At 35.8% G+C, this 12,852-nt stretch overlaps 1 protein-coding gene across 20 annotated transcripts in view; it reads right to left on the bottom strand.

Annotated features, from left to right (window-relative positions):
- ROBO2 (roundabout guidance receptor 2) overlaps nucleotides 1–12,852 on the bottom strand; it is a 1,246,783-nt gene that overhangs the window by 138,971 nt on the left and 1,094,960 nt on the right. For 14 of the 20 annotated variants that reach the window (XM_020785431.3, XM_072994027.2, XM_072994034.2 and 11 more), the window contains 2 exons: nucleotides 11,034–11,161; nucleotides 3,740–3,751 (listed from right to left, as the gene is read on the bottom strand). In XM_020785431.3, the coding sequence (XP_020641090.3) occupies nucleotides 3,740–3,751; nucleotides 11,034–11,161 (140 nt within the window). The remainder of the gene's footprint in view (nucleotides 1–3,739; nucleotides 3,752–11,033; nucleotides 11,162–12,852) is intronic. The other 6 variants (XM_072994026.2, XM_072994029.2, XM_072994036.2 and 3 more) reach the window with 1 other exon arrangement.

Here is a 12,852-nt window from a genome sequence, read left to right as displayed (position 1 = left end):
ATAAAAAACAGAATATAACTCATGTATGTGGCATTGGCATTTGTAAGTCAAAACCAATGGTTCTCAGAAAAAATACATTACATGCTTTTTGGAGAATGAAACAATATTAGACAACAACAACAAAAACAATTAAGATGAGAGGTCTGGGACATTTTCCCCTAGAAATACTGTTTTAGAGCAATGCAAATACTCTACACAGTAAATTAGATTTGATTTCTGGCAAATTATGCTTTGATATTGTGTTCAGCAAGCTCAGGCTTCAATCAATGTCATGCTAAAGCTCTGTTATGCTAATAGCAGCTTGGGAGGGCAAGTAAGCTGATATGGAAATGAGATGGTTGAACATGAATAGAATGCACAGGCCAAGTACGAGGTGGGTTTTGAGATGAGAGGATGGGACCCTAAGGTTAATCACATCATGTTCAGAGTTGTTTTTACAGCAGAAGATTGTATTCTATGGCAGGAATTAAAGTGAGGCAGTAAAATACGACTTGTATGTAATGGTACGCTACTAAAGAAGGTAACAATGCAACTCTTTTCTCTGTCTCTAGCTCTTTTTTGTGTGTGTGTGCCAGAACAAGCAGATCTTTAAAATAGAATTTATAAGGTTGTAGTCATTTTAAACAACAACAACCATGCCCTGTTCCTAAGGTAATCTTTCACACTGGTCTTACAAGAAATGTTTTGAAATATTTCAAAGGAAACTTCTGGAGTTTTATGCGCCAATGGTTAGTGTAAGAATGCACAATCTATTTTTTGTTCAATACACTGATGTTATTTAATACAAAAATATGTTCAGGAATATGGGTTGCAAAGTATCATCCAGACAAAGGTACACTGAACCAATTCAACAATTATTGGCTGTACTGATAATCTCATGAAGATGAATGAGATAGGTACAATTTAGTAGCACAAAATGTGTCACATTAACCACTACATTAATTGGTAGGGAGTAAAAAGGAAGCAGCAAATGCAACTCTGACAATTTTCATTAAATTCATTAGAATATAGACAGACATATTAATTTAATGGAAACTCTGGTCATATCATCTCTCTCTTCCTGCCCCCCCCCCCGTGTGTGTGTGTGTGTGAGAGAGAGAGAGAGAGAGAGAAAGAGAATGAGAGAGTGTCTCTGTGTGAGAGAGCACATACATGTGCACACATATATGCATATGTACATACACTCTAAAATATTAATAAGCTCTGTCACATAAGGATTAATCCAGTGGTAGCTGTACTCAAAAGGAAAAAAAACTTATATTGAAATGTTACTCTTGAAAGACCAATGTAACATTGTCAAAATTAAGAAAGTGTTAATATCTAAAACCAATCTTTATGAAATGTAATTAATATTTCTTTGGAATGTAATTAATATTTCTTTGGAAGCCTTGCGGTTTAAACATAGGAGCTCATTTGAGACTTTCATGATTTATTAGCACCATGTTTACCTCAAAGGAAATGGTGTATCAAATGAGATATTTAATTCATGATGGAACTCATGTGCCTTCAGGCTGCAAGATCTAAAACAAATGCGTTCTAAAAGTCCGTTCCCTACTGCAGTGAATTTATTGTCTGAACAAGGACTGGAAGTTTAATTGTTTAAATCTTTAGACATTGAGATTCATTGCCTTAATAACCCACTTCTTCAAAAGCAGAGGTAGCTTATGTTTCTAAATCTGAAGTTCTGTTTATCCAATCCATCATGTCAGGAGTATAGTTAAGTTTAAAAATAGGAAACTATAATGCTGCTTTGAAGTTCAAGAATACTCCCATGAAATGATTCAGGTCCAGAATTTCAAGAACTTTGTTTCCGTTGTTGAAGTTAAAGTAGACCTATAGGATACTCAAATAAAAAAAGGTCTCTAAGAGCACATACTTTGCATAGACTTCCAGATCCATTGCCAGGCAGCTCTAGGTAAGAGACTTCAGTAACCAGGACTTGGGAAAAGCTGTGCTTGAGTCCTCTGACATGAACTGAAAGTTGAGCAGCGCTTTATGATTTTCTTGTTTAGGCTAATTGTAGTGGATAGGAATAATGTTATGTTGACTACAGTTGATCATACTGGAACTTAAATGTTCCTAATTATTTATATTTTACACACCTGGCAGAGTAATCAGATGCTGACATTTTTTGGGAAGATGAACACTCCTGTTTTGTTTTTTTCACTCCTTGTTTGAGACATATTACATTCTTCAATTAAGTTTTCTCACAAGAGAACAAAACTATGGATTAAATTAATTTACCCTATTAAACTGTCACTCATTGTGTTTCGAATAAACTCTTTGCACTATATCAGTGAAACAAAAAGAAAAAAGGCTGAAAATGTTCATCTGAAAAAGTCTTCAAATGAGTGCAATGATAGAAGCAAATGGTCTAAACAGGAATAAATATCGAGCTTCTAGAACCCATCTGCTGCAAGCTCCTGAAGGAAATCTTTTCAAAAGCTTAAAATAAAAGAACAGCTATTTCAGAGATGAGCAATACAGATATTACTCATAATGTTTTGATTTGCTAATGGAAATCTGGTATTGAGCTGTTACATTCACCAGCTGCCATCTACCTCAGGCAGAACCATGCTTGATTTCGCATATGTACGCTGAGTACCATATGCTAAGAATGGCTTGCTTTGACCAAACAGACAGGAATAATTTAAGCTTAAATTGTCGCACCTGTTTAAAAGAAGGATATGATAATAATAGATGAAGATTAAATATCTGAAATGATGAACAGTTATTCTGTATGCAGCACCATACATGCCCAAGGTATACTGCCAGGGAGGGAGATCACACTTAAAATGTTATAAAAGAACTATTTTTATTTCACTTGGAATATTGTAAAACAAAAATATCAATTTCAAAATCTTTATAAACTCTCTTTATAATCTTTCACTGTTAATACTGTAGGACAGTATCACCAATTCTCAAGTAAAGGGCAAAATGTTCTACATGATTTCAAAGTTTTGCAAATGTAGTACTTCAGAAGAAAATGGAAGAAACATTGACACATTCTTTAATATTAAGAGCTCTTAGTTCAACCCTGTATAAATATTTTTCAATGGTTCTAATAAATCCTTGTACTTTAGAGATCATGCTAGAAATACAGATGCAAATGTTTCATTATTTTAAGAGGAAAATCAGGAACACAGTATTGAAGTATTGGAGCCAGCCATATTCATATGTACTAGTAGAATTGGTGAAATCAATGACATGTAATTAAGCCATGATTATTTTCAATTCCACTGATTTCAATGGATCTGTTTCTAAGTATGGATAAATCTGGTTCCAATCACTTGAAAACCCAATGAGAGTTATCTGAAGCCATTTTATGCCAATGGATCTTATTTTCATGGATTTCAGTTTGTCTTTTAAATCTGTAGCTGAAACTTTGCCTACTGTTTTACAGTTTGAAACATATCACTACTAACATTTATCCAAACAACAGCCAAATATTTGGCTAGCCAAATAAAACAAATAATAACTCTGGTCATACAGGACATACAGCAAAAGAAGATAAGGTATGCTTTGGATAAATAGGAGCACTGGCTAATAAAGGTCCATCTTTCTATTAATTAAGGATAATCTGGGTCTGGAACAGACACAAAGTAGAAATAATATTTCTAGCACTTTGCTTGCACATCAGATAAGTAATACTGAAAAATATAATACTACATGGTTACAAAATGAAAGGTGAAAAACTGTATGAAACCATGCTAAAATGGATAAAAGGATGGTTACTTACCAACGGGGCGAGCTGGAGACATTACAATGGTGTGGTGAGAACATAACAAAATTAAAGAAAAAAAAGAAAATCTGTCAGAATGCATGGTGCGTAATGTTACAACTAACTCTGGATATGCAGTTGAAACTAAATTCATTTATGTTGCCCTGAATTAAATGCTTCTTTCTCTAATTCAAGTTAGATATTGCATTCATTGAAGCCAAGTTACCTGTACAGCACTTGAGAAACCTGTCTGAGATCAATCATTTAAGTAACATTGATAGTTTCATGTGACATCGTAAAATGCCATTGCTAATGCTTGGTGGGAGTGAAGCAGCTTTGTATTAGACCAGACATCTAGATCTTGACGAATATATCATTGAAACCTACCGACTGGCAAATGTCAATCCAATAAAAGACAAGCATCACTGTCTGATTTAAATACCAATTAAGTTTTAAGCACGGCTGGTCAAGACTGCACTTCAGTTTGGAGAAAAGCCCAAGGCACCATTTCCCCCTCATTCGGTAACAGACATGGAAGCTCACTTACTACATCCTTTCCCCAATCACTGACAGAGTTGATGAAAACATAACAAATAACTTTTGACCGCAGGGGTTTCAACTCAGTACCTCTTAACCACTGTTTCTGGTTTCTTTTAAAAATGTGGAGTGATCGACAGGTTATTTCTGTTTCAGATTCATACTAAGATGGAAAGCAGTTGCTGCAACAAGTTATTTCAATCTACCAGAAGTCTGTCACTACATTAGAGTTGCTGAGTTGTGGGGAGGGGGATGCTGTCAGTCCTGCTATTACTCAGTGTATTTTAAGGAACAGTTTAGGGCTGCACCGGTTATTTCCAGTGCAGGAAGAAGGAAACAGGTTAAATTCTCGTATCAAAGTAGCAAAATAATTGCCTAATCTTTCATTTTCTTTTAAGTTTCTGAAGCAAGATCTTTAAAAAAACAACAATTCTATGTATTGCAATATATTTGAAGTATAATAATTCCCCATTTTCTGTACAGCACAAGTTTTATCCTACAGTGATGGTTCCTTTGAAAACTGCTATGCCCCTCAGTATACTCTGCACAGCAGTTAAGACCTTTATTTAATCAGTTTTCCATTTTGTAGGCAGCAGAGATAGGACAAGTAGTGTCAATTGCTGCTGTTATTCCTAATGATGACAGTAATGATAATTTGAAGTTTAGAGGGGTTTTTATTTATTTTTTTATTTACTTTTGTCCTAGTCCAGTGAAGTGGACCTTTTTGAGCCAGAGTGCCCAAACTGCAACACAAAACCAACTTATTTATTTCAAAGTGTAACACTGCAATTAAACCTGAATACTGAGGATTTAGTTTAGAAAAGAACAACTGCCCCTGCATTGCAAGGGTTAAATGCTTCCCTCCCACAGGGGTGGAGAAATACTTACTGGTCCTTCAATTCCCCATTGGGCTAGACCAGTAATGGCCGCCATCTTACCCCTCTACTGGACCACTGCACCAGCAGAGGGCAATGCTGAAATCTGGGATTGGAGGACAGATACGTATTTCTTGATGGTGACTTTTAGTTCACGTGCCCACAGAGAGGGCTCTGCGTGCCAGCTGTGGCACACGTGCCACAGGTTCACCATCCCTGTCCTAGTCTAAGCTCCTTAAGTAGCTTTCAACAACTACATAGGAAATTTGCTAGTATCTAACTAGTATATAAGAAATGAAAGTTTTAAATCAAAGGGTTTGAACAATTATCTGTACTATGGGCTTTCATCCAGATAATTATAGAAGAATCTATTTAATTCAGTTTAGTATCTTTATTCCATCTATGGGCAGATCCTTTGGGGAAGATTATAACTGAACAAGCTACTAATAGAAGCATGCCTCTGCCAGAAAGAAACTGTCATTGTCCATTTCCAACACAAATGCCCTTCAGACATCATGTATGCCATTCTCTAAGAAGCCTCATGGTGCAGTGGTTAAAACTGCTGTACTGCAGTCAAAACTGTACTCACGACCTGGGGTTCAATCCCAGGTTGCTGGCTCAAGGTTAACTCAGCCTTCTATCCTTGTGAGGTCATTAAAATTAATACCCAGCTCACCAGAGGGCGAGGGCAATGTGTAGCCTGCATAATTAACTTGTAAACCACCCAGAGAGAGCTTGAAGCAATATGGGGTATGTGAGCAGCACACTTAGCTCTTTTCTTTTGCTTTGCTCTGTTTTTCAGTAACCTACCTCAAAGAATTCACTGGATCTCAACCTCTAGAGAAGGCATGGAGGTTGTACATTTCATGTAACTTAAAAAAAAAAATGTCATATGGACAATTACTGGAAATGTGAGCTGTAAATCTGGCAGTGTTCATTTGGATTTGAAAGATCTCTCACTGTAAAGCATTTAAGTGAACTTTCATGTCTTCCAAGTATTTGTTATCATTTTCATTCTATCTGAAAATTTCCCAGCGATGAGCCTATTTGTCAATAAGGAAGGTCCACTATGTTCACAGTAGATGTTCACAAGCTTGCAGTTACAGTGATATATGTGTTTTTATAAATACTATTCAACTATCATGTTTTTTCTTCTTTTTTAAAAGGCTTGACAGAATCCTGTTAGTAACAGCCACTGGTATAATTCTGTCAATGAAACTTTCAGAGACAAATTGTAAAAAGTTTAGGCATCTTTGTAGGCACCTCCTACCACATACCAATGACATGACTCAGTGTGTGAAAGAAAATGCCTACAATGGTTGTTTAACTTACATTAATTCACTGGCGGAGTTACACCAGAGGAAATATGCTATAGAATTCTACCCAATGTATTTGAAAAGACTGGCAGGGTTGTGGTTGTTGTTGTTTTTAGCTTGTTTTTTTTTCAAATGTAAGATTATGGTTGAGACTAGATTATTGTTTCAGGCTGCTATCTCAGGTATCTTGGAATATGTGCCATAACATTGATAGAACTTAACTTTGAAAAGATATACAAATATCAGAACATGCTTCTGAAAATACACTTTATATTTTATTGATTTCAGTGATACATGGCAGGCAGGCTTTGCTAAATGCACTTCATCACCACAAATTTCTGAAGATTTGAATTCTAAAGTAAGCTGACTTTGAGATATGAGCTACATTGTTCTGTTTCATTGTTCAGGGATCTCAAGTTCGGAACACTTCATTACCATATAGCTTATATGGAAAGTCAGAATCTTTGTATAGATTCCACAGCTACTGACCTATTAAGAGGGATTGTACTATCCTTAGAAGAATCCACCTGTTGAACTAGGGTTTAAGAAGATGGGAGAAGTATGGCCCTTTCCCCCATGGAAAAGTCCAACACAATTATCAGCTGCTTTATAGGTATAGGATATCTGACCATAACAACTAGGTCAGATAGTGAAAGTTAGGAACTTCTTATACAGCAAGGGCAAAAACCTTTGCGTATAGGTGACTGATTATAACTTTGGCAATTTTGCAGCTATTACTGTGAATTCTATGGTTTTTTAAAAATTTCTTTGGCATCTTTATCTTTTGTCTGTATAGGAAGTAGCTCTGCCATTCAGTATGGCAACACTGTTAATACGTACTAGGGATGAAGCATGGGCATAACAATGCTGTATAAGAAAAACAATGGCTTCTGTAATTGTGACTCAGTAAGTAGATCCATTTGAATCAATGGAGCTTATGGAGGAGTTGACTCACCAAATTCCCACTGATTCAATGGGCCTACTCTAGTGCAACTTCCTATGTTAAGCAACAGGATTTCAGCTAATGTGTAATATTTACTGAAGAGCTAATAGGAAATGAAGAATAACTAACCAAGGACCTCGAGAACAGGCAGAAATATTACACAACTAAAATACATAGTACTATTCATGACTTTCAACACATGAAACAATCCTAAGCACATTTACTTGCAAGTAAGCTCAGCTGAATAGAATGAGACATACTTTTAAGCAAAAACTGCATAGGACAAGACATCAAGTGTGTATTACTGGTATTATTAGTGTATTCTTATTAAAATATTCTGGCACTGGAAGTTCAAATCACAGCATCCCCATCATACACACAAATAGAATAATTTCTGTTACAGCTATTAAAAGCAATGGGGGTTTGAGTATCTGGCTTTTATTTCCAAACTTTCTAGACGTGTCACTTCAAATTTTACATTCCTTGGTTTTTCTAATCTATTTTTAAATCTCAAAAGTCTTACATATATTTGCAATATAACATTTCCCATTGTACTGAATAAACACTTTACCTATGGCTAGTTAAATTAGAAAGCCAGGAGGAAAGATAATGAGAAATCTTCTTTCATGTAGGAAAATCAATTAAATTATATATTTCCCTTTTCCACCTTAATTTGCTTAAGTTCAAGCTCCAGTGAGTCCAACAGATTCCTCTGTCCCCTTTGTTCTACTCACTACTCATATAGCTATGCCAAGCTTTATTGTGAATATTTTTTGTTTCTATAAAATATGCTATGAATGAAGTTATGAAGGAATATGAAATGTGCAGCTAACCAGTGACTAGTATTATTATGGGGTTTTTTAAAAAACATACCTATAGGGGAATGATTCTATTTCTTTCCAAAAAGAAATCTTGTGTTTGCTCTTCTCAAACCATAACATGGAAACGTACTCATCAAATACAGTGTACATTGAGATCTTATGTTTTTAAAAAATTGCAGATTGAAACAGAAAACTTCTGCAAAACCTCTTATGTGAAGTAAATATTATTTGTAACATTTCAACAGTTGAATCATTACAAACCTCCTTTTCTTCATATTCAGATAACTCTCTCCCACCATTTTGTGAAATCACTATGTTTATTTCTTTTCTTTTCTTTTCAGTTTAATCCTAATTCACCAAATCCAACTAAATCTGTATCTATGTACAGTATTAAAAGATGGAAATGGAAGTTGGCATCTTGGATGAGTTCCAAGTTGTAATAAAACAATCAACAAACACTCGGATTATTCTATTTAATGTATACATATAAAAAAGAGCCCTTCTTAAAGCAAAAAAAAGTTTCTTTAATCTTTTGTAACTCTGCCAAATCTTTAGAACACAAACTTGAAATAAAATATATTTGATATTCATTTTTAATGTGTGCACCTAACATGTACAATACACAGTATTAACTCACAATATGAGTTATACTCATTACATTAAATAGTTTTTGAAGTTGACTACACAGAGAGAGGGAGGGAGGGAGGGAGGGAGGGAGAGAGAGACTAACATTTTCAGAAAGTAAGACTGCTTACTTACTACTGTTGATATATTCCTATTGCACAACTCTGGGTGGCCGGATTTTTCTTACTTCACCATTTATATAGTAAGCACTGAATTGAGACAGCTAATAAAGTTCACTGTAATGGTTAAAATGCTGGACTTGAAACAGACAGGTTCATATTAAGATCACATCTACTCCCAGAGTTGAGTGGCCTTGGACTAGTTGCTACCTCTCAGCCAAAGCTACTTTTAAGAGTTGTTGTGGGTATCGTTGTGAGATCAGAATCATAATGATCACCACCACCACCACCAATATTACTACTACTATACTTAATCTCATACTGGGATTCAAGTGGTATTATGGATTAAAATCTTGTTTATCCTGTTTATATACACAACAGTTTGTTGTGAATGCAGTTTTTTATTTTGCCAACACACAATGGAGAATTCACTACCCTCTTGTGCATGCAAGATGTTTTTAATCAGGTGAGCTGTGTCATGCATAAATGCAAGCCAGAGATTGCAGGAGCAACTACAAGGTAGTTTGCCTGATGAGCATATACATTCTGTGACTGCTGACAGCATTCTGGCCTTTATGAACTTTTGCCATGGTGATGTTAGGGATTCTGCAGTTAAAAAAAGAGTAAGTTTTCTGAGGTCTGCCAATGTTTGGTTAACTGTAAGAAAAACAAAAGCAGGCTCTATTACTCTTGAAATGACCCATTGCCATATGATTTGCAGGGTAAAATGCAGACTAAACTGAGGGTAAACAAAAGTAATCAGGGATAGATTCCATATCCTTGAAGGCAAAACACAGATGAAAACCTCTTTCCAATTTCCTTACTAAATCGATTCTTTCCTCCTTTTATCCACTCTCCATTTTGTATTTGGCACACAAAACAACTTCCCAACTCAAAAGACTTCCATGGCTCATGAGTTTAAATAATGCACTTTGTCCAGGTTTGAACATCCGCTCACTGAATGGCCTAAATGTATACCCATTGCTTCCAATATATTCCATCTTCCTGAGTAAAATAAAGCCATCACATATTTTCTTTATAGAAAATATGTCATCTGAATCCATCTATCTATCCTTACAAGACTTAGTTGTCTTTAATTTTTCATTGTTAATTTTACCACTGTAAGGACATATTTGCTATTTGTTATAGGTGAAAGTACAGGTACAGAACTTTCCAGAGGCATATTAATTGGAAAATAAGTGCAAAGTGTGTGCTGTTTTACCTCAAAAATCTCAGAAATAAAATCTTACATACAGTGGTCAACAATCAGAATAGGTGAACCTTGTAGATATCAAAACAAAAAGTAAATGTAATTGACCAAATTTAGGTTTTTTCCCCCTGTGAAACTCTTCTAAATCATGAAATTTCTCCTGGTGCAGACAATAGTCATAGCTATTTTTTCAAAAGCTCAGATCACATTCTCTAATATAAATTCAGGATCCAAGAGTTTAAATGCTCTTCCCTCTCTTGTATCAGAAACTAAGGAGATTATTTGAGATATGCTTGTGGGTTACTGATAGACTACATGGTTTGCACATACAAAGTTCTCTGTCCAACTTTTGGCATGTTCACTAAAAGAAGTCTGGATTTCTCATCTGAAAGGTCCCCTTGCCTAAATGAAATACTGTACAGTATGGGTGGGTTGTATCTAACCCTACAAAGTAATTCTGGCCCGTAGAGGTGCAAAAGAGATCCTCAAGTTAAAAAAAGCACACACCTTTTTTGTAGGGGGAAAACACATTGATTTTTGGTGGAGATCATAAAAGCAGCCCTCCAAGGTACAAGAACAGATGTGTGCAGGCCCTGGACTTCTTGAAATTGTCTACTCTGGACTACTGTGACTAATAGTTCTTCTGAGAGCTCCTTATATCCTATAGTTTTCATATAACCTAGACTACAGTTTTCAACTAACTAATGGCCACAGAATGAGAGATAGATAGATAATAAGAAGTTCTGGGGAAAAAAAAGGTTCCATTTAATACATTTGAAAAAAAATCTGATCTCAATTATTTTGACAGATTATTCTTGAAATTATCAGATTTATATAGTAGCCTCTTTTGAATGTTTCAGTACTCACCCCGAACTGTGAGTGTGGCAGATGCTTCAACTTTTCCAACTCTGTTCTCAGCTATGCATGTATAGGTCCCCTCATCTGTACTCATAGCCTTTTTAATACGCAAGGTGTAGTCATCTTTGATGTCATATCTGAATTTGAAATAGAGAAGATAAGAATCACTGCTCAGCTTTAATTTTTCAGTGAGAATACACTAGCTTTATTCTATCTTGAATTCATTTCTGGAAGATAATTTATTGTGTGGAATTAGATAATTCTACTGACCATTAATCTTCATGACACTTTTATTGCACTATGCATTACTTAAAAACTTTACAGCCATAAAATTAGTATTGCTATGTTCATGTGGTATCAAGGCTTTATTAATAATATCATTCGCTCTGCCCTTGATCTGGAGCACTATGATAAAATAGAGTTAACACACATCAGTTATCAGTATATGACATATCAGGTTTACCTCTAGTCTAACTACATGAGTTGCATATTTCACATCTGGTAATCTCAAAAATATCTTTAAAACATTTCAGCTTCATAGTAGTCTCTTAATAGCAATAGCATTTATCTTTGATAGTAAGGGAAACATACTAATTAAAATTATAATGATAAATTTTGAAAAAGAGATAAATGAGAAATATGGACATCATTTAAATAATCTGAAAAATATGCTACACAGGATTTCATTAGAAAAAGGATTTTTCAAAATATGATAGACCCCCTCCCTTTCTTGGCTTATAAAAGTGCCGGGGGTGGGGGTAGTTACTGGCTGAATACGTTAGAGGAATGGTCAATGCCTCCCTGCAGTATGATAGGATCCCAGCATGTTTACAGTAGTAAGACCATTGCTGAAAAAGCCCTGCTTGAATCCCATGGTATTGGAGAATTGCTGGCCAAGTTTCTAATGTTCCATTCCTGGACAATTCCTGGGTACTAGAGCATGTGGTTGCTTCTCAACCTCAGGAGATTGTTGGATGAGACAAATTATCTACATCCATTTCAATCGCGTATCAGGTCTGGTTGTGGGATGGAACAGATTTGGTCACCTTAATTTGGGTGGAGATTGCAAGAGCGGCCCTTTCTGATCACTCTGAAAACAGGACATATATCCTTGTTGGTTCTGTTATATCTCTCAGCAGCTTTCAGTACCATCAGTCATGGTATCCTTCTTGGTCATCTCTCTTGGATGGCACTGTTTTATAGTGGTGGGGAACTCCTGGCTAACACTCTAGCTGTTGATCTGTGGAGTCCCTCAGGGTTATGTTTTGTTTCCAGCTTTTTGGGGTCTGATGTCACCAAGTTACAGATGGCATCCAACTCCTTATCTCTTTTCCTTGTAGATTCCAGGAAGTTATATAGATTCCAGGACGTTATTTTGGTGTGACGTAAAGGAATGAGAGTGAATAAACTGAAACTTTATCTATTTACTTTTTTAAAAAATCCCCACCTTTCCCCTTAAAAAGAACCAAGGTGCTTCCTAAAAAGAACTAATCAGAGATATTCCTGGTCAACTGAAAGACAGATTAGATCTAGAGATCCAGCCTGTCCAATGGTGGTACACTCCCCCTGAAAACACAGTCGTGAAGTTTGTGTGTGTTCCTGCCTTTTTCCCTGTGCCTAGATTTCCAAGTTTTAGGAGTGGCAAGGAGGGCATTTGCACATTTAAAACTGGTGCATCAGTTCAGTCTGATATTTTGACACTGTTGGGAAAACATCCCTTCCTTGCTCATCCCTCATTACAAAGAAAAGAAGAAAAAGAAACATGGAGATCCCCTATGGACTTAAGTGCAGGGCCTCTTGCCTTTCAAAGTCTGTTCCCATAAGCCAA

This window comes from Pogona vitticeps, chromosome 3, assembly GCF_051106095.1.
Source record: "Pogona vitticeps strain Pit_001003342236 chromosome 3, PviZW2.1, whole genome shotgun sequence".
Taxonomy (NCBI): domain Eukaryota; kingdom Metazoa; phylum Chordata; class Lepidosauria; order Squamata; family Agamidae; genus Pogona; species Pogona vitticeps.
The sequence above is the reverse complement of the archived record's forward strand: the minus strand, read 5'-3'. Positions and strand labels throughout refer to the sequence as shown.